Raw genomic sequence first — 22,666 nt, 5'->3', positions numbered from 1 at the left:
AAGAGAAGTAGCATGAGTTTGTTGCTTGGTGGGTAGGGCAGTTGCCTGGAAATAGATTTAAATCATCTCAGGCAGAAGGAGCAATCTAAGGTAGTGTGTTGTATAGTAGGCAGTATTCGCTTCTAAGTCTTGAAAGCAGCTGTATCTGCATGTCATGAGGAATCTGATACTCCGTGTGCCTATTATAACAAGCCTTGCAAGGGATTTAGATTTCCAGTTTCTGTTGTCTGGAAACCAGTCAATTGATGTCTGAACTGGGTACCTGAATTCTAGTTCCATTAAACTGAAAACCAGAACTGCTGGAATGCACAACTCTGGAATGCTGGTGCCTCGAGAACTTTAAAGCCAAGAAGGTCACCGTTAGCAAAATGTATTCCACATCAGGCAGCAAGAGGATAAAAGTTTCCGGGATCTTTTTTTGTAGCTTTAAGTGGAATTCAGACACACAAGATTTCATTGCTCCAGGTTTTAACATCTGTTTCTGCACGCTGATGACATTGATGAAACTTCTTTTTACTTCTGATGTGCAAAATTGGATCCTTTAAACACTGCCGTGTATTGGCCATGAGGATTGTTCTTGGTGCACAGGCCAACGCTGTTTCTGGAGCAGACTGCTGTGGTTCAGAACCATATGGATACACACAGCATTACCGATAGTTGACTGGAAAGCCCTTACTTTGTCAGATGCTTCAGCCCATTTCCTAATTAGTTTGGCAAAGTTTCCTAATTAGTTTTTGTTGGATAAATGTGGATGCTAGTCTTTTTATACTTACATTTATGTACAATTATAACTAGATAATAAATGAAATTTGGTTAACTTTAAAGGCCAAATCTTCTGCTATTCACAAAGTGCATGTATAACAGACCGCTTTCAGTCTCCAGCCCAATGGTTCACAATACAAATGCCCATTTAAGTTTTAGTCATACTTCTATGTTAATTCAATGACAACAATTTTTGTATAAAGAGGTCCAAAGCTGACAAGAAAAACTGCGTTAACACTCTAGGCTATTTCTTCTTTTTCCGCTTCTTGCTTCTCATCATTTTCAGGTGTTCCCGAGGCCGCCGTTTCATCAACACTAGGGTATTCATTTGTCGCATTGCTTGATGGAACTGTGGTCGCAGGAATGTTTTCTTCATTAGGTACCTGAACATACTCTGCATTGGATTGTTTCTGAGCCATTTCTCTGCAGGAAGACAGGATGAGGATTGTGATTTCACATGTTGAAATCCCATCTACACCAGAGTCTTTCAAAATAATGAGTCTTTGTAGTTCTATTGTCTAAACAGTAACCCCTTTATTATTATGACTCTCTTCCAAGAGCACCTGAAAGGGCTACAGTATCACTGCTGCCAAGACAGAAAGAGTGACAGTGTTAGATAGTAAGACTGATCTGCATCACTGCTATAAGTGATCCCATTAGAATAAAATGGATTTTAGTATGTTTAAACGCTAGGTCAGGAAAGCGGAATGGGAAACTGAGTGCTGGCAAACAGTGACCAAGAAGGGGTAGCAAAACGCACTGCTTTTGGTGTGAGCTTTCTGAGGAATTTCATGCAAATCTGGTGTCCCGCTCAAGTGCATTAGAGTGCAGTCAGAAAGGAGCTATGAAAAGGCTGAAATGTAGAAAAATATTTTTAGTAAGAGGTATGAATTCCATTTATCTTATAAAAACAATAATAAACCAACTCCCGATATTTAAGCACTTTCACATGTAAAAAATATCAGATGCTAGTGGATTAATTCAATGTAGCAAGGTTTATTAGTATATGAGCACAAAATTAGATGTTAATGCTACATCAGTTGAAAGCAGAGCGCATGAGTGACTCGCGACTGGTCTGGATTAGCAGAATTCTGTATTTGGAAGTCTTAGACCTGTGCTACAGGGAAACGTCCAGATGACATAGTATTTTTTCTGGCCTCAGCTGCATGTATTCTTTGAACATTTAACATCATGGGTTTAAATACAGTCTGTATAGCATATTAGATTATCCCTATTCTGAAGATTTGGCAATTTAAAGGAAAAAAGAGCAGCCAAAGCACAGAGGAAGAGTCATTTCCAGAGCAGGATCAAAATAGACATTTTGGGCTCCATTCTGTTGCTACTTGAGCTGCCTTAGAGTATCCCAAGTGTGTGTTCTGTAATTTCAAATAGGACTGAACTGAGCCCTCTGTGTTTAAATCCAGTAACATACAATCCCATTAAATTTGCTGAGGCAACCTTTAGCTGCTACTCCTTTCTTTACTTCCTGCATCTGCCATTAACAGTCACCGTTAACTTTTAAATATTAAAAACTTTTTCCAACTTGCCACTTTTAGTTTGTGTTATTTAAAAAACACTTACTTTACTATTTTAGATACTGCTACGTGGTAGCTGCCTGTAAACACAGTGAAGAGGGTAATGTCAACTTCTGTTAAAAGAGCAATAGTTTAAAAGTCACACAAAAGCAAATATTCTCACTCTGGAAGTTTTCTCAGATCCTGTATTATTTACCCTTCAAAAATGTTTAGAGTAATTACATTTTAATTTAGTTCTGGATTATTAGCAGTGCTTTACAGTAATAATTGTCTTAAAATGAATCAAACAGAAACTCTTACTGCATCTCATTATTTGATGACTTCTTTTTCTTTGCCTTCTTCGTTAAGACCCAGACAATCATGCAAATGGCAGCAGCTACCAGAATTGCTCCAATTAATGCTCCAGCAACAACTCCACCCTCTGAATCTGGAAAGAAAAAAAACATTACTTGACTTTAAAAAGTATTATTATACCAAAATCCCATGGAAATTTAGTGGAGGAGCCTTTAGCAGAAAGAAGGCATTGGATTCAAAGAACTAAAAAACTGACTGGCAGTGGTATTTCCAGGAGGGAGGACAAAGATTTTCTAGGAAAGAGAGAACGGTGCTTTTATGACCTTTGCTGCCTCCTTCCTTGTTGGTTGTCTCCCTACCCCAACAACCCTATGTTTATGCCAGGTTAAGGCAAATGTTAGGCTGTTAACACTGGCAATAGTTGAAAGCCTTTGCTCTTCACTCCTTGGAAGCAAATTCTGAAATTCAGGTTGGCTTTATCTCTGTTTTTCAGCTGAGATGTAAAATGTATGCTCTGATCATTTGTGAGCCCCCAAAACATTCTATTTCCACTTCAGTACAGCTTTAGCTCTGACCTGCAATTTTCGTTTTATGGACCACTGAGTAATTGAGTGGCCGTTTCAGGGACATCTCGTGCAGCTGGTTGTACAACATACACTTGGCTGTCCTAAATGTTACTGGTTACATGAAAGTCTGCATGCAGACGTGGCTGACCACTGCTTGAGGGCAGTCAGGGTAAGGTATTTTCCATGACTGCAGTATTTTTAGCTAGTGGTCACATCTACAGGGCCCCAGTCCTTGTACTACCACATTTCAATGATGGGTGTAAATTCTGGGGTGTGGAGACCTCAGTGGGACTGTTGGCTGGAAGAAATTGCTCTAAACCCAATGTCTGCTGGTTCACAGTAAAGGCTCTGCAGTCAAGAGCCAGGTTCAGCTTCTGCTCCCAGTAGGAAATGAAGCTGGAGCTGTTAAATCAGTTGTCTAGGTCAGTGTATATTCTGGGCATGCCTGGATGAAAACACCAGAGCTCTCCAAATCCCGTTCTGTTCTTACTTGAAAAAAAGCTACACTTTAAAGTTATTACAGCATTTTCATGCAAACTGTGCGTGTCGTACATCAAATATGTGATTACTTTCATGCATTAAACTTACGTTTTGCAGTTAGGTCAAGCTCACAGGTACTGTTCCCCAGGACGTTGCTGGCTATGCACCGGTAATACCCAGTTTCAAAGGTGGTGAGATTGCCAATGTAAAGAATGCCAGTGTTTGGATCTGCGAGAAACAGAGAGCAGGTACAGATGACTTTGTACGCTGTAGAGGCGAATGGTTTCCTTCAGTTGGTAGTACTGAGAGCTACTAAGATATTAGAAACAGGGTTCTACAATTATTCATTCATTTGGGATTTTTTATATTCTTTAAATAAAAAACGTTTACCTTCCTTGAAAATTACTACAGTGGATTCTGCAGGAGCGTATTAGAACGTGAGAAGTAGGCCCTACTCTGCAAATCAGTCTGTCTGCCTGATGTTTTACCTGCGTTGATAGTATTGTCACTGTAACTTCACAAATGAAAATGTAACAGGTACTGAAGATACTGAAGATTTTCAGGATGGAGGTCTTAGCACCTGAATGACAAATTGACTTAACTTATTCTAAGTTCCCTCAAAATTCTGAGGGAAGTGAGATGAAAAGACATAAACACTTCTCCCATTTTAACAATTTAAAGTAATGGCATAAACAAGACTTTAACATGCCATGCAATTTTTGTTAAAACAAATAGAAAAAACATCCTGTGTTTGTGACAGGTATCTGTCAATTCAAATAAGCAAAAATACGATTTTGTGACATTGATTGTCAGAAGAGGAGGATAAGTTTTAACTACCCTATGTGATACACAGTGTTTGAAATGGCTGGTACTATGGAATTCCAGATCTTGAACACAGTATGGAAGTTCTGTAGTTACGTACTAAGTTGTTCAGTCACAGGCTTGAGGGTATTCACATCTACTTTGTACCAGTGGTAGGTAGGGTGAGGCAATCCTTCTTCACATCTGCATAAGAGGTAGATTAGATGGCCTTTTTCAGGCGTTCCTTCTATTTTGCAGAAAGGTTTTGATGGTTTGACTGTAAAATAACAATGAGGAGAACAGACACATTGTGAGTACATACGCAGGGCTGCAAGCATCTACCTTCTGGTCCTGTGCTCCATCCGAGAGCAGACTCTTGTTTATGGATCTGACCAAAGGCTCTCCTGTAAAGATTTCAGTAATATTGAGTATATGTACATGGCTTAAGATACATTTTTATTATCTTTTCTTCCATTTGCACACTAAATATTAGTATGGAGGTATTGAGATGAAGACTATCAATTACTTTAATTATAATGGGCCAACCACTATTCACCATACACCATTCTGCCACATAGCAGCTTCATTTTCTTTAGGGAGCTTTTCCACATAAAGGGAGAGGGTCAAGGCCTGATTCTTCAGTGTATTGTAGTCGTGGAGAAAATAAATTAACTACAGTTCTGTTAGAAAATATATCTGTTTTGATAGCATTTCCTCACTTTGCACAGAGGAGAAGATTCTGTCTTCCCTTACACCGATTATTTTTCATTTCCTACCTATAGATATGCTGATGTGTTTCTTTAGAGTACCGTGAGTGGAACTATACCAGCAATGAGCACAGCCCAGTTTTGTGTGCATAAATGAACAGCCTTTCTTGGTTTTCATGTGAAAAGTACAATCTCTTACTCAACTGCTTCAAGATTTACTATTTGTTTGGGGACTTTTCCATGATAATTAACAGTAGTACTTTGATTTTTCAGGGATTGAGTTTACATCTGTCTTTTTCTTACCCCTGACAGATAGACAAATGATGCTGGAATCACATTCTCATATGACTTTGATTTCAGTCACTCTGACCGGGTAGGAATTCTCAATACAAAAGCGATGATTAGATGGGGTTAGTACAAACTTTTATCTTATTAGGAAGTAAAATATCTCATTCCACTGCTTTTCATCCTTTCTGTCCTGCCTGTTGATGGTTGAGCTATTGCTTTCTTCCATCCAAAACAGACTTGGTACTACTTCCATCCAAAACAGACTTGGTACTACTTCCATCCAACGCATACTAAGTTTCTAGAGGTTCTAGGAATGGGGATGAGCCAGAACCCTTGGGCTGTACAGCTGCCTCTCCCTAGATTTATGCAAGTCACCATGACCAACATTAGGTAAAATCAGTAAAATTTTGGTCTTTGCTGAGGCTGAATTACCCTGAAAGTAATGGCTTCAGAGAGTTGTCACTCCCAGCTAAAAGGGCTTTTTATTTTCATCAAAGTTAGTATCACTTGTGAAGCTGGGTAATTCCAGCTACCCGCCTACCTGCTTACATTAGGTAGCTCTTTGAGAGCACAAAGTGAATCTGAAGGGCGCTCATGGGAGAATGAGGTTTTCCTGTAGGTCAGGCAAGGGCAGGTGGGGAGTGGTGTGAGGTCTGCCTTGTCTGGAAGCTAGAGGGCACCCCAAGCTCTGCCTGCCCCCAAAGCCCGTGGAAAAATTCTTTGCGTCAGTGCATGAGTGAGCCCTTTCTCTGCATCATGGGCCTTGTTTATCACAGCGCTCTCATTCCCTCTGGCCCAGCTTATTTCGAGCCATGAATTCAGTGTTTCATGATAAGGGAAGGAAACGACAATACAGGAACAGAGAGGAAAGGTGCTTACCCAGCACATTGACAATCACAGATTTTTGACTCTGCCCAGCGTCACCCTGTGGGCTGAAAACTTCACAGGTGTAGACACCAGTGTCGGAGGGCTGCATGTTGGAGATTGTTATTGATGCATTCCCTGGACCTGTTGCAGCTGTTATCCTGTTGTTAAACTCGCCATAGGAGTAAGCCTGGCCTCCTGAATAATAATAGATCTGTGATAAAGAATCAGTTGTTAGTTTAATAAGAAGAGATCTTACTGCCGCTTTGTTTGGTACTCAGAATATAGTTGATTTCTGATTAAGCCAAGCAATGTCACCCTCTTTCTCGCCCCCTCCCCCAAGAACGCAGAAATGAAAACATGGTACATTTATATATATATTTCTAGTGGTTCTTAAAAGACAAGCTTTTCAGAAATGGGATTTTTCAGTTGTGTAAGTGGATGGTAGCTAGTTCTTTGTGGATACTCCAGGCACAGACTGATAACGTTGTCAAAAACAAAGGTGAGATCATTGACCATCATATGAGAATTCTGTGAAAAAATGCTGTCATGCACAATTAATAGGGGCACTAATTGAAGCACTCATAGTTTGTGATATTATTAATAAGCAGCTCAGTAGAAGATTGTGACAAGAATGGACCTGTCATTGCAAAAAGTGGATGGTTGCAGAGCTTTCCAAATATAGGAGCTAGCAAACAGGGAACTCAAATGAATCCATGAGACTTAGGTCTAAGCAAACAAGGTGCCTGATCTGTTGGCAGTAAATTCGGAAGCAATAAATGTGCAGTATGAGAACACCAGGAAAATCATCACACGTGCAATTAGAGCAACCATGCTGTTTGCCTTGTTTGTGTAATCAGGGTCGGAGACAGTGTCATGGACTATCTTGGTTTTTTGAGTTTATACCATAGGTGGAAATCAAGAATACCTGTTGGCCTCAGTTCTTGGAGGGGCACCGATTTCAGGTCAAGTTCCCCTTTTACTAAACAGTAAAAAAAGTTTTGCAGATTAAAGACATAGTAAGGATAAATATCTCTAAGGAATGCAACATTTCCTCCCAAATAAAAATTTGCTGCTTAACATTGACTGATTTCACTGACTTTAGTAGCATCAATTGTACTTAACAACACTGTGGGAGTAGAACTGGCCTCATAAGCTTATAAGCCCAAACCTGTTGTCTGTTGACTGAAAGGAGAGGTAGAATTATGTTCATTGTGGAGCCTGGTTGGTAGTCTGAGACTTGGGCCTTGAGTCTGTTTAGGAACTGCAGGATCTCTTCTGTTCTGGGGTAAATATAATAGTTCTCAAGGAGTACACATGCTCTGTCCAGTCTAGCTCTGCTGTGAAACTAAGATCTGGAAGAACAAAGCTAATGTGAAGAACTATGGAGCATTGATTATTTTTCTCAGATATTAGTGATAGTGTTATGTAAAAGTGATAGTTTTTGGCATAGGCAGTATGTTCTCCAATGTCTTCATGCACAAACTCCATTGTCTAAGCAAAGCAAACAGTTCCAGCATATTCTGTCATTTTTTTAAACTGGTTAGAGGTAACCATATAGAATTACAGGTTGGGACCCAAATAGATCTAACATTGTTTCTACTTCCAGTATTCCAGAATCAGCGGTGTGAATGTGTTAGTTGAAGTTGGACTGACAGTGTGTTTTTTAATGGGGACAGCTGGAAAACGCTTGTAGGAGAAAGCTCCACCAGTTCCTGTGAAATGCCCTACACACTTGACTAGTATCAAAATTTCCTTTTGGTCAAAGTTCCGTGCCTTTAGGGACACTGCAGATCCCCAGGCAAGAAATATAATTCACTTTACTTTGCAGATCAACTGATTGCATTTTGAATTAGGAATATTTATTCTTAATTGTATTTATCCACCCTGATACGGTGTTGACTGAAGTCTTTAAGCAACGTTATCTGAAAGCCTTTATTAGCTTAAGGCAAGCTACACCCCAAAACTGCTAGAGCACAGCTGGTTTATGCAATGATAAGGCTTTGAAATGAAGGTCAGAACCCTGCCTGCACAGCACCAGCAGCTCCGGTACTGCAGCTTGGCGCCATCTCAAGTGCAATTTTGCCTATTTTCCAGCCAGACTTTATCTTTCCCTGCCCCAGAATTACAAACACCAGGTACAATTGATGCAGAGCTCTGAATACCAAACCCACGCTACTGCATTGCCAACCTGTGGGAAACTGGCATTGCAGCAAGGAAGGTGAGGTCCAGCGTTAAGCGTGGCGGCAGACTAGGTTAGAAAGTCTGCTGAACAGCTAGGTAGGCTCTCCAGTTTCCATTGTTTGCATGCAATGCCATCAATTTTGAAACTAATTTTATGCTTTGCAAATGTCTAGAGATGGACCTCTATTGCAAAACTAGAGTCTGGATGCACACCCTCATATTCCCCAAGGAAGGAGAGTGTTCAAAATAGGGAGTTTGGTTTAAGCAAATCTCTCATCAAAAAAACGATCTACCTCTAATTCAAAAAACATGCTGGCCACACTTGTCTCATTCTGCATTTATCCAAGTATGAGCAACAACAGAGTGTGAGCAACAACAGAGTGTTATACACTGTTCCTTGCAAGAGTCCAAAGTTACAAGAACCGTGACTTCTGACTTCAGGCTCCTCTTAAACTGACAATCCTATATAGACCTCAGCAGTGATGGGCTGGATTTGCATCTCCTCTCCATCAATTGCATCTGTTTGAGTGGGGCAGGGAAAGAGCTTCCATCGGCTCTTCACATTAATGTGGAATTAAGTTGTACAATGACTTAAAGTAACGCATGACTTGCAGCAGTAGGAGAGGAGAGGCAGGCCCATTATAGCCTACTAAAAGGCCTGATTACTGAAAAAGGGGGATACTACTTGGTCTACTCAGAGCGATCTGGGATTTATGTAAGAGTAAACGCTAGCAGAAGCTGCCCACTGAGTGCTAGCTTAGCTGTAGCACATGTTCCTGGGAAACAGGACTGGGATGATGAGTCTTAAATGCAGTCAGGGCATGGCAGTAAACATTATAGAGGAGCAAGCGCTCCTCGGTGTATTTGATCTAAAGTCAGGGTGAATTATGTACCTAAGCCCTCATACAATGCACTGAAAAATTAATCCCCTGTGTTCTCTCTTCCTGTCTGAATGCATGCAGAGAAAATATGTTGTGTACACTATGAGATCTGAGGCAGGTGTCTACACAGCAGAGAATATTTTTTTTCTTCATGGATTTAAACAGAAACTTTCTGGGTTGTTTTTTTCAACTCTGAACATAAAGGCAGTGGAATATCTTAAGGAAATGTGTTTGGTTCCTCTGCAGGCTCCTGCCCATTCTCTGTTCTCCTGCTCCCGTATGATGCTTATCTCGCTGCCTCTGGAGCTTATTGCCTGAAGGAAGGTGGTAAACACCAAAAAGGCTGAGTAATGTTCTGATTAATTACTGAGTGTATATCTTGTCCCAGAGGTACGATTGGATGTGTACACAGGAAATTTCATTTAAGAGGAACATGTTTCAGTTAATTGGCTGTGAATTCATAGCCCATTTGAAACAATACACTCAAAGTGGGTATTTTAAGCCCTTGTTCATAGTATTTTTATGCTGGCCTTGAAAAGCTCATGCTTGTGCCTTTCAAAAAGCTGAAATGAAAATCTTTGCAAAAATCTTTCTGTTCAGTTTCAAAAGTAAAAAACTTGTTTTCTGTTGAAGATATAGAACACTTTATTTTTGGGCAACTGACAATTAATGTTCTCTCCTACAGACACGCATCTCATTGACATTTCTTTCAATTTTACCTAAAATGGCCCTAAAATGTCTGTATGGGAAAACTATAAATTTAGTCAATGGTAGACTTTTCCTGGAAGCCTTTTTAATTTGATGTGATGAATTTATTTAAAATGCAACATCTTGAATGTAAAAAAAAAAAAAAAAAAAAAAAAAAAACCCGAATCTGCTGTGCTTCTCTTCAAAAAATAAGCTTTTTATGCCCTCAAGCAAATCATGAGCAGCTCCAGTGAAGTCGATGATTTACGAGTGTAAAACCAATACTGAGGATGCAATAATGGTCGCTGCTTCTCCTTACCAGCTAGTTTGCTCATGCAAGTTTTTATATAATGCTGCCTTTTCACATTTCATGGGAGCAGCTGCAAGGAATGACTAACCAAACAACTGACGGAAAAAAGAGCAGAGAATTATCACTCCTAAAAATGTCGTCCCTAATAACTCCACAATCTGAAAAACCAGTTTCTGTAGAAGAGCTAAGTTGCCCAGAAAACTTCTCCCTGACCTTAGGAAGGACTGCAGTTTAGTTGGTTGTTCAGCCTGTGGGCCAGGCAGTGCCTAGAGCTGCTAATGTCAGCAGCCATCCTTCATGGCTTTCTAAGGCAGTGGTATAGGTAACTCTGCATTTCCACAGTCGCAGTTTCTGCTGCAACCAAGAAAAAGATTTGAACTCATAGACTTCCAAGGCAGTTGAGTCAGTTATTTGTGTACCTGTTGGGGGGAGCTGGTTTCCAAACAGAACAGGGAATTGGGAATGATCATACTAATTTGGAAAAAAATCTTGGTAATCTCAAAGCACACCAGATGCTGGAGACAAGATAACTTGTGTCCCCAATTCTGAAAGATCTGGTACATGAAGTAACACGTCCTTTTCTTCTTTAGCCTGACTTGTGTGAAGGCTGCTTCTCTTCTAGTGTGACGGTGAGGAAAGTACTAGCCTGCAGAGGAAGCAGTTGGCAAAGCTGATGCTGAGTTGAGGATTTTCAAAGGCTGCCAGATGTTTGGCAGAGAGTGAGGAACCCACCTACATGTTTTCTTTATATAACTTCTATAGAAAGATCTTCTTCCTTAGGGGGTGGAGGGTATGTGTGAAAAAGCAGGCAATAAATTAGAAGAAACATGCCTCCATCTGCTTCCTTTCTTCTTGGGGCAGGACAAATACATACTAGAATTTGCATAAATATGTGTCTTTCAGAGGTCTTTGGATGGACTCATTCATAATTTCCAGGTCAATATTCCTCCCACCCTCCATCTCCAGCATGACATTGCTGCTGTACATGCCTCGTACATCTGGATATGAAAATTGTAAGATGAGATGTAGTTGAAGATGTGTTACAAAATGTCCCACTTAATCTCTACTGTAGTCTTAATTTCCTGACTGGAGGGCAGTTTCAGGACACAACTTCCTCTCCAGTACCTGTCTTCCCTCCCTCAGCCCCTTCTCACTTCCCCCCCCCGCCCCCGCCCCCCGCAGATGCAAAGCTACACCATCCTGTTCGATGACGTTTCTCTACGCTGATGTATTCAGCATCTGATTCACAGTCTTTCCCTGGAGAGCTGTAAAGCTCAGGCGTTTAGAGGGCCGTCGTCAATGGGTTGTTTTATCATTTTCTGTTTGACATTTTCTCAAACTGCTAGAAAAAGAACCGTTAAAGTCTCTTTCTCACCGATAAATGCAAAGGAGGATATTAACAACTTTACTGGTTTGAGATCATGATCTCTTTTTGAAATCTGAGTACAGACAGAATTTATAAAATAACAACAAGGGGAAAAAATGTTCATCACTCCCTTAAGCATCTTACCATCTAATTAGAGAACAAATGCCGCACACTCAAAGTGTTAATTAAAGCCCAAGGCTCAGATTCTGAACTCAGCTAGATAAGAAAGCAAATGCTCACACGTGCATTGGTTTCTTTGACGTGTGTCTGGCCCCAAATGCCTTTTTCCATCCACAGCTTCTTTTCACATATTTTTGTCAACAGTGTAGTAGGGATATTATGTCCTGCATTACTGGGATTTTTGCATGGGTAATTCAGGATGTTAATAAAGACTAGAAGCCTCTTGTCACAATTGCGCATTGGTAGAAAAAGAAAGCGATGGAGTCAGAAGCCTTAGAGGATTAATCATTCAGCAGTGTTTAACTGGTGCAAAATACTTTTGAGGAGCATCTCTTTCACGTTCTCACAGTATCATTCTTGTGGCTGAACTGTTAGTGAAGAATTTCTACAGTGCATCAAGCACAAACGTGTTTTCTCAGTGCATTTGGTGTAACTGCTGTTCAGCAGTTATTAGACCTCAATTTCCATTGGGTTGTACCTTGTGCTTCGTGGTGAGGCAGGAATCCCACTGCAGTCACAGAGAGTTTGGAATGGATTATGGCTGTGAGACTGAGCTGGCAGCTGAGAGGAAGCCAGTTCAGCAGGCAGCTTAGTGTCCCTCTGTATCTCATCTCAAAATGTTTTTATATTCTATAAAGGACATCCAGGATGACTTTTTTTTTTTTCAATGTAAATATATAACCCCAAATTTGGGCTATCCAGACTTGCTCACGTTCAGCCCAGAGGCTCCTAGTGTGTGAGCATGCCCTTCAGATACCCTTTGGGTAGAATATTCCTAAAGGTGCTAGTTCAGCCACCTAGAATAGCTGTGGGAAAAAAACAACAGCTACATCCAAAATAATTTTGATAGAGAAAAATGCAATAAAAAATAGGGTGAGTTAAAAATTCTGAATGATGCATCTGCTTCAGCTTATCTCAGTCATGTGCTGGTTTTAAGGTTTTAGTACAGAATATGATTGCAGGTCTCACAGTAGCATAAATGTAGTAGAAGCTATTTAGTTCTTTTTGTCCCCTTAAGATTGTGGGGATTTTTTTCTTACCTTGTGTCTCCAGCTACATCTTCCCCGTGCATCTGTCACATACACCATCTTTTGACAATGACTGACTGACTTTTCATCCATACTCAGAATACCGTGGCACGGGGAACGCTGTATTTGAGTAAAAATGTGCTGATCTGAGAGTTAAATGAGACTTTAAATGTTCCCCCAAAATCAAAGAGCCTCTTCTCTACACATGTCCCCATCAACACCGTCAGTGCTGTTCACAAGGGCAGGGTGCCTCGTGTTCAGCCGGTTTTGCAGATGTCTCAAGCCCTTGTCAACTATGAGATGCAACAGAATCTTATTTCTATGTTTTACCTAAAATTAGGCAAACTGAGATTGAAATTTAGCGTTTGCTCCAAACATGCCAGCTACAACCTGATCATTTTCGACTTGCTACTTTTCTGTGAGTTGGCACTATTGCTTCAATGTATCAGTTTATTTTATCTCCTCTCTGCAGATTGTCACCCCAGAGCCAGAGATAACCACAGGCAGCCCACAGTAATCCCAATGACATCCAGGGAGTCACTCTGACTGCAATGACATGACAACAGGGTCTCTGTTCCTCTGCATTGGAGGTGTTGCCTCTGCTTTGCATGAAGCTATTCCTTTTAAGTGCCTGCTCTGCCATCTAAGTGCTAGATAAGACTTGATTTTAAAAAATCACTTATAGGTGAAAAGAAATGCTCATGTATCAGAGAGGCTCTTTCCAGGAAATTTTCCTGTACTGCTTCAGGAGGTGCTTTGCACAGGCTCGTCTTTGCTCGTGGGCTGGAACGGACTGCTCGGTGCCCAAGCCAGGGTCCTTTGCAGCCCTGACAGCCCCTGCAGCACATCATCTCAGTTGTCTGTGGCTGAAAGCATGTGATGGGGTCTCAGGAACTACTTATACTACATGAGGTGGAATTTGTTCTTTCAGTAGTTTTTACGGGAACCCCACACCGTCCAGCCCCTGGATCTCACGTGGTGGCCCAGTGCCCATGCCTGTACCTTGCTTTGTGCTGGGCAGCAGAGTTGTGCTGGCATTGCCACTGCTGGTAATCTCAATTTGGGGTTTCAGGGTGAAAGGAGCAGACACAGTTGTGCTTGGATTGCTCTTCTTGCATCTCTTTCCTTCTTTGGGCTCTGACATCCTGTCCCTGTCCCTGAACAACCTAACACAAGCCTGCTCACTCCTGTGACGATTTTGCGAAGTGGCTCCATCAGGCCTGCAAGGCTGGGTATAAGGACGTGACTAGACGTCTCGTAAGGGAACAGTGCCATATTCCACTTCTGGGTGGTTTACAGTAAGTGAAACCCTCCTTGCCCCTATCCACTAAGTGCTACTTTCTTGGTAGTACAGATACGAGAAAAATACAAAGGCTCTGGCAGGGTGAAAGCCAATATATAAAATAAATGGAAGATATTCTTGCTGTTACATGCGGTTAACACTCTTTCCCTCTCAACTACCCATCGGTAGTTTTACCAAAGCTGAGTCAATGTCACTGGTTGCAAATATTTCAAGCTTGGGTTTTTTTAGAGAAAATTTTCATGAGAAGTCTGTCAAGAATTCAATTTCCCTTACAAGTAACAGTCATTCATGACCTTTACTCATCTAGCGAATTTAACATTTTAACCAAGGATTCTGCCCTGGGCATATCTTGGGCAGCCACGCAGTGTCTCTGATAATTCCACTTACTTTAGCTGCGAGTGGCCTGGGCTGGAGGCTCAAGGTGTGGCCCTGGTTAGGTTCAGGAGTTGTATTTAGCTTTGCAAGGCTGTAGCCTCGCCTGTGCAGAGTCAACAGCAGGCTTCAATCTTTCAGACATTTACTTGGGTGCTTTACACCGAGGCCAGCCGAATGACTCAGAGCATGAAATGAAGCACAGATGCAGATCTTAGCAGGAGCTGAGACCTGACCTTCTGAACCAGGCCAGGCTTTGATGTACTGTTGCCCTGGGTGAGCTGAATAAATAGTGTTTGCTTCACTTTGTCTATATGTAAAATAGAGATAGCTCAGTATTGGAAAGTTCTCAAGATTGTTGGCTGGGAGTTATTATTTAAAAATTAAATTTATCATTAAAAAGACATGTTGCTAAGGGGTAAATGGCAAGAAGAAAAAGTTAAGAATACATATGGCATCCTATTTTCCATGAGTTGATATTTACATTATTTAGTTCAAATGAAGGGAATTACTTCCACTGGAGAAACTTCTCAGGGAAAGAGCAGAGTTACGCTCCAATTAGTAAAAAGATCTATAGTCACACAGTATATATATGTGCACTGTCTTCAAAACAGCACCATGAACACCTGCTGTTCCGCTGTTTGGTGCCTCCCTTTTCATCATACTGTCTGTGAACAGCCTGTTTGTGGTATTTCATCCTTTCCGGTATAACTGCCATGACTTTTAAGTGTCGAGCACCTGCACCAGCATTGGGTAAGGTGAGCAAAGTGGAAGGATATGAAAACACCAGAACAAACAGTGAAAGACACAGCCAGTTTCATAGAGTTGTTGAAAAAAATGACAACTTTTCAATGGAGAAAGAATTTTCAACAAACTTTTTCAGGGAAAATACGTTGTTTATAAGGAAGTGTTTGATTGTTTGTTTGTTTATTACTGACATTTTAGAAGAATCTAAATATCTCATAAAATTAAATAATTTTATCCCACTTAAAATGCAAGCTATTGCTCTGGTGTTCAGTAAGGTATGGTGCCAGTATTTTCAATTCAGTTGGTTTTGTCATCTTACCAGCATATTACATGTATTTTTGACTTGCATTTTAGTATTCTTTAATCTAAACAATGAAAGCCAAAGCTAGCAATCTCCTCCATTGCCATGCATATACTTCCTACTTGGAACAAAATGTGAAACTTAACTTCAGCTACGTGCCAAGCAACCAGGGCAAAGCCAGGTTTGTAGAAAGAGAGATTATTTTTTTGTTTAAACTTGTAGGAGAAAAACATGCATGCTTTCAGGCACTCTGTCCTTTCTGAAGCTCAGAGAAGCCACCAGCCTGGAATACAAATAGCAACTGTGTATTGTATTGCTGGGAGTTCTGAGGGAGGTTGAAAATCCAATTTCATGTTCATCTGTGTTGTGTAATTTCTTAACTGTATTTTCCACAAGCAGTCATAGTCCTTTCTTCCCAATGTTTGCATTAACGTGATTAATTTTGTTGTGAATAGTCTCAAAACAGTAAGGAATTGCCATGTTGTAGTAAAAGGATACAGGGTCAAGTAATACAGGACGGAGTGGGCTGCTAAAAGTGTTTTAAAAGGATAATTGCCCCAGTCCTGCAGCTCCTCATGCACATGCCCTCTCCAGGCATGTCAGCAGGCTCAGAGGAGCCAAGGGTATCCTCGAGCCTCGCCGAGCCTGTGAGCCAGGAACTGGCACTGCAGTGGAAGGGAATTTTACCTTGGTGTTCAAGGAGAACGGGATTAGTCACTAACCCGTGGCCTTTCCAGATTGAACCGACTTTATTTAATGAAAATTCAAATCATCCATTACAAATGCCGGCTTGTTGCGGTGTGAAAGTGAATTTACCGTGAAATTAGTTTCAGATAGGGAGAAAACCAGATGCAATTTTTCCCAGTAGTTTTTCTTACGGTCCTTATGCCTGAAGTCTTGGCTTTCCCATTGCCTGCAGTGGGAGCTGCAGAAGCCAGGAGTGAGTGCTGAAGGGATTGATCCGTAAGGTTTCCCTGGCATTTGGGAGCCTCACATTGGTTAGTTCTTGTTGAGCCTATTCTGAACCACTCACAGTATTTTAGGGTTATAATCCTCAGGAGGTATTTTCTCATCGTTGGTCACAGTTTACAAATGGTTTTCCCCTCCTGGATCTCTTGAAACTGTCTGATTCTCCCTCTAAAATACTTGCAACTACAATCTGCTTATTTCTCTTGCTTGTGACCAGAAAATGTATTGCATTTATTGTCTTGCAATACGGAAAATTTGATGCAAGTAAAAGAAAGAGGTTCTAACCAAATCTGGAAAAGATGGGCTTGATCCTATCTCAGTACTGTACTTCCCACCTGAACAAGTGATTCAAATTTCTGATATGACATACTGGATCAAAATTATAATATATTGTACTATTTACAACTTACTTAGGAAACCAGCAGGTACGACCCTTTAATGAATAATTATTCATTTAATGAAACAGTTTTGACTTGAAAAAAGCGAATGATGAGTAACAACTATTCATTCAATGAGTCAGGCAAGGTGTGTGTGTGTCGTTCTGGCATTCAGCTGGAGTCAGAATTTGGGATGGGCCCAGCGTTTGTACTTAGCACTGATACAGTCGTTATCTGGCTCTGAGGTACTGCAGGAGGGTGAGCAGTTCTGTCTTGTGTTAAATTGCTATTTCTTACTTACTCGCCAAATTCAGTGCCAAATATGTTACATACTGTACATTCTGCAAATTAGACAGTCTAATTCTGCTAAAATTGATAAACCAAATAGAAGATGTAACTCTATCAGCAATGGCAAACATCCTAACATAATATTATTAGGAAACTGGTGAACATGACAAGAATATCATTAGTGTGGACTGTGACACTCGTCTAAGTCAAATCGCTTTACATCGACTCTCAGGTTTAACACCAGGCAGGAGGATTGAACTTTTAGGAAAAAAATGTTAGCAACAGGATAAAAAGAATGGGAGAGAAAAGGGACTGAACGGCTAACAGGCACAAGCCTGACACTAGGACATGGGAAAAAAAAAATTAGTCATCTTCAAGGATGCAGTAATACTTCTAATCAGCATTTCATCTTCTAAAGGAAGGTGTTGCCGATTGCTGAGCACCTGTCAGGACTGAGCTGATGGGAATCCATACCCTGCATGTTATGCTGGGAGTGAGATTCATGGATTCTTTTGCCCACCAAAAACTAAGATTAATGGATAGCTCTTGAAGTCTGGGCAGCCATGTGAGTACGTAGAGGAAGTTAACACATCCCATCCCTGACTCTTTCCAGGCACACCAGGGCTCTGCAAGGTCTTTACAGCCACGTGAGAGGCTCGGGCAGTGGTTACAGCATGTAGCTGGCTAGTCCTCAGTGTCCTTCGCAGTGCCGATGCTGCCTCTGTGCTGATACCCCAACCTACCACACAGTCTCATTACATCCCCGGGGGGAGATACTGTTTGGCTCTGCTGCCTCTTGGGGTCTCGGGAACGGCAGGGAGCATTTGCCTTTGATCTGTAATTGTTCTGCTACCACAAAGACACCCGTGGGATGCCGCAAAAAACAGAGCAAGTTTGCTGTGGCAGATTTCCTGCTATGACAAATTTCTAAAGAGTCCTGCCAAAATACTCACTGCTCAATTTGCACTGGTAGCCTATCGTTGCACACCGCTCCTCTACTGAACCCCATAATGAGTCAAGGAGCTCTCGTTTGACCCTTAAACGTGGAACACATTGTCTGTCATAGGCAAGGGCGTCTCACCAGGAAAGCAGCCTGCACAATGGCAGGAAATATCTGCCAGACAAGAGAAAAGGGAGGTGGTCCAGGGGCTGGAGCACTTGTGTCATTTTTGGACACCTGGTCTTTGCTCCACTTCACACTTCCTATGGGACTTGGAGCAAGTCATTTGAGCATCTGAATCCCTTTTGTATCTTCTCCTAAGTTTCTAAAGGAGTTAAGGCATTAAGGCATGCCAATAGGAACTAGGAGCCTAGATAACTTTGTGCATCTGCCCCTAAATTTCATTGCTCCCCAGTCCCTTGTCTTTAGGGTAGGAACATTACCTGCCTCCCTGGTCTGTAGCGAGGATGACACTATCAAATGTAACAAGACTCTTTGAGGACTTAAGGATAAATGTAACTTCATATTAATAATAAATAAGTGTCTTACGATATGCAGTTGGCTCTCTTTGGCACTGTAAAAGCTCCACTGAATAAAGAAATTTCCCAGCGGTCCAGAACTCGTGTATGTACAGAGGAGGGTTGCGTTTCCACCTGTAGTGACATTCACTGTCTTCTCAGGGACGGTCACCACAATACCGCTGACGTGGCCTGTGGGCAGCAAGTGTGGTGAGGAGAGATTAGCCGGGGCCAACCCTGGGAGCCGTGCGGGAGTACCTTGCTCCCTGCGTTATCAAGGAACCCCGTACAACATGTCTAGTCATTCTCCTTTTCAGTACAGTTTCCCTTGGGCTTTGTGTGGAAATTTTAGTGATAACAAGCTGGGAGTGGGTAAAAGCTAACAAGCAAATAAACCCCCCAGAATACCTGCGCCCTTAAAACAAATAATATTCTGAAAAAGCAGAGTTCCTACAAATGTTCTCACCTGCAGAGACTTGTCTCCTCACTAAGAGCCTGTGGCTAAACAGAACCTTTCTTCTGCACTCGCAGTGCTCTCCCGCACCTTGCACTCTCCTTCGCAGCTGTCTCTAGCCCTCTTTGACACCCTTCTTGCACTCTTTTTTTTCCAGTTATTCCTTTAGATGTCTGATTTTCCTTACTGCAGACCACCATCTCCTACAGCGTTGTCTCTTCTTACATTCCTAAGTTCTGCCTAGGACTTGGTGGCACTGTCAGGTTCTTCCAGGCTGGAGCCCAGCAGCCTTTCTTTGCTTTCCTTTTGCTAATTACTTTGCTTTTGTTTAGGTTTCTTAGGGCTTACATGCAAAAGCTTGTCTCTTCCAATGCTTTTACATTGGAAACATCAAACTAAGCTTTTTGGAACTGCTTTTATTATGTGGGTTGTGAGAAATTCTGTGACAACTTAACCCTTTCTGTTGTGCTCAAAACAGAAACAGAACAAATGTAACTTGTGAGCCCGTTCCCATAACGTTCTGATCAGTTTGGCTACACGGCCATATTAATGAAAGGCATTGAGCAGTATGTTACAGTATTTATCTGTTTCTGTCCTCCATATGAGTTACTAGCCATGGTCACATAGGGCAACAAAGCTAGAGCTGGCAGAAGAACAAGCCTGAATTTCAGGGGTTTGCTGGATCACTGAGTCCAGTTTTAAAGCTACTGTCTAAAGGTTCTGAAGAATATATTTCTTTTGAATGTGATGGAAAACATAAGTCTTTCAAAGCCTTCTCTGCAAAATAAGCAAGGTGAGAACTTCATGTTGTAATAACAATTTTGATTTGGGCTTATTGCACACATGAATGATAGAGGCAAAACATAAAAAATATTCTTCTCTGAAATATCTGTGGATCTTATGTTTGGGTGCTGCTTTTGAGAGTTTAAGCAGAACGTCCAGTAATAACAAAAGAGTATTTTGCTCAAATTATCAGACCTTTGAGAGAAAACATTGTTTAAAAGAGAAATATAATCTATTTTGACATTTTTAAGCAAGTAAATATTGCAGTTTCATCAGTTGCTACAATATGCAAACCTATCTAAAGCTAGAGTCTGAACTCTTCTTTCCTTGTTTGATGGCTTCAACAGTAAAAGCTAGCTGCAAGGAAGAATGGAATAATCTACTTCCCAGGTTGGTGGTGGCTAGGATGAAAAGTAGCGTGTTTAAACTACAGCAAGGTTTACATTATGTGTGAAGACAGGCTCACAGGAATGCCTGCAGACTGACCTAAATGTGTCAGACCTGCCTTGGGGAAAGAGGGGATCCGAGTGCTGGCTGCAAGTCCTGCCTGTCCTGTGAGTTCACAGTAGCTTAATCCTTACTGAGATCCAATATAAAAGCCATGTAATATTATTTTGAATATCTCAGTTCAGTGTTCTCAGCTTTAAGAATTAGAGTTGGTGAGAGGATGATAGTTTCTTGCCACAATAATACTTCCAGGTTTACATGTATTTATTTTCTGCTCTTCGCTGGATTAAAGCTACGGTCTTTCAACATGATGTCATTCTACTGAAAACATCCATTTTCCAGTTGTCTGCTCCATGTATTTCCTTTATCATTCTCTGTTTTTGGAGTCAGAAATGCCACAGAGCCTGGCTGTTACAAGCTTTTCCAGAGGAAATGAATTTTAGCTTAAACGACTCCACAAAGCATTCTGGTTTCCGTGAAGCTATATATTTTGAAGAAATACATTTAGTTGAAATAGGTTTCGCTCTAGTAAAAATATAAAGGCAAAACCTACCAAACTTCCATTGTCCAGAGAGGCTGTTTAAAGCCATCACTAATTGTAAGATGGAGCTTTTGACAGGAAAAGAAGTGAACTGGACCCGCAGAGCCTGTTCCCTCATCACGGAAGTTAATGGGAGTTTTGCTTTGCAGTTAGTTCCCTGTTTACGGTTTCAAACTCATAATCCCATTTCATACATACAGGCCTTTTGGTTCCAATGAAAAAAAGCACGAGTAAGAAGTAACTCAGTGAAAAAAGCTAGCATGAACAGGACCATAACTTGTTAAAAATAGTTGATCCATGTCTTTTCCTCATCAATACCATGGTAAGAGAAAGTCATTGAAGTTAATTGGGAATTGCTCACTTTCATTGAAGTCCTATGCAGTTTTTAATGCTCATGAAGTAAATCCAAGTTTGATGAAAGCCAAAGTAGTTAGCCACTACAGAAACCCCCAGTCAGTGGCACCCATCAGTGTGGACACTCTGCTTGTCTTAAATCCCAAACTTTAAAATTAGAGGACGTTGCTGTGAAAAGTATTGGTACTAACACTGAATTACTTTTCATTTCTAAGGCAAAAATCTGTGGGGTTTATGTGTGTGTGAGAGAGATAACATTGAAGCACTAGGAGCAACTATTAAAAATATTTCTCTGGCATCCAAACCAGATAATTCCATCTTGAAAAGAAAATGTGGAAACTAACTTCCATTTTCTTTAGTGGATACAGAGGCTGTTCACCTCTGTGGAGCATTAGACTTAAAATGTCCACTTCTGTATGTATTAAAAATAAAGCTTAGCATAATGAAATGTCCTTGAAACATGAATAATATATAATATACCATGTAATTCCTGGATTTCACCAAGTATAACGTCCTCGTTTAACTTCAGGGAAATCCGAAGGATTATTTGCTTGCTTAAAGTTAAGCATCCCCGAAAATTTTTTGGTAGGATGGGACCAAGGCAGCATTTCACAGGGCTATTATCAAGGGGAGACAAAGGCTGAATGTGAGAAAACCTAACCTTGAAATGCTTGAAAGACCCTAACGCTCCACGTGAGAGCTCTCTGCCTCTTCCTGGCTTTAGAGCAAAGCATTAATTTACCAAAGATAAAATTCTGTTCTTGAGCAAAAATCTCTCACCAGTCGGTGGTCAGCTTGCTGATTTCCACAAAATGGCATAGCATTATAGCCATGGTTTTCATCCCATCCTGAAATAAATCTTGAACGATCTCCTAGTTTGCCAGTCAGGTTCACCTGCTCTCTTATTTCAACAAGTTCCTTTATTCCAGTGCTATTTTGATCAGTTTGGTTTTCTTACCTGTAAGGATGGCTAGGATTGGAAATATCTTCAGCATCGTCTCAAACATCTTCTTGACGCTGGGAGAGAGAAGAGACCAGGTGCTGCTTCTGACTTCAACTAAAACCCAACTGCTGTTGTTTTTTTAAGTGCGTTTTTGTTTTCCTTATCAGCTGTGTATCAACACGTCAATAAGCTTTTTCATTCTCCTTCTTTATCACATGTGTGCCTTTCTCCGACTAGTGGTGTGACTGTTAGGTTGAAACCACTTTGTGGGGTTTGAGTAACTGAGGGTTTTGTTAATAATAAACCTTTGAATCAGAGAAACCCAGATTCTCCTACTTTTACCAGGGCCCAGCAGTATTTGCCTACATAAGTACTTCCACTGAGTACAAGTATTTG

General features: G+C 41.0%; 1 protein-coding gene across 1 annotated transcript; it reads right to left on the bottom strand.

Annotated features, from left to right (window-relative positions):
- Positions 1-1,001: 1,001 nt before the first annotated feature.
- On the bottom strand, positions 1,002-22,334 carry VSIG1 (V-set and immunoglobulin domain containing 1). The gene is made up of 8 exons (XM_063346950.1): positions 22,286-22,334; positions 18,780-18,940; positions 12,946-13,053; positions 6,313-6,511; positions 4,560-4,715; positions 3,746-3,865; positions 2,598-2,724; positions 1,002-1,185 (listed from the first exon to the last, which is right to left on the bottom strand). Exons 1-8 carry the CDS (start codon positions 22,332-22,334, stop codon positions 1,002-1,004), a joined length of 1,104 nt encoding a protein of 367 aa, XP_063203020.1.
- Positions 22,335-22,666: the final 332 nt, after the last annotated feature.

Source organism: Chroicocephalus ridibundus, chromosome 9 (genome assembly GCF_963924245.1).
Source record: "Chroicocephalus ridibundus chromosome 9, bChrRid1.1, whole genome shotgun sequence".
Taxonomy (NCBI): Eukaryota; Metazoa; Chordata; class Aves; order Charadriiformes; family Laridae; genus Chroicocephalus; species Chroicocephalus ridibundus.
The sequence above is the reverse complement of the archived record's forward strand: the minus strand, read 5'-3'. Positions and strand labels throughout refer to the sequence as shown.

Bases quoted from the DNA above. Each gene is read 5' to 3' on its own strand.
- VSIG1 (XM_063346950.1), bottom strand. From the start codon at position 22,334: ATGTTTGAGACGATGCTGAAGATATTTCCAATCCTAGCCATCCTTACA. The intron at 3,866-4,559 runs GTACGTAACTAC...TGTTTCTCGCAG, and splicing joins GCCTGTGACTGAACAACTTA to ATCCAAACACTGGCATTCTT. The intron at 2,725-3,745 runs GTAAGTTTAATG...TTTTCTTTCCAG, and splicing joins GCTTGACCTAACTGCAAAAC to ATTCAGAGGGTGGAGTTGTT.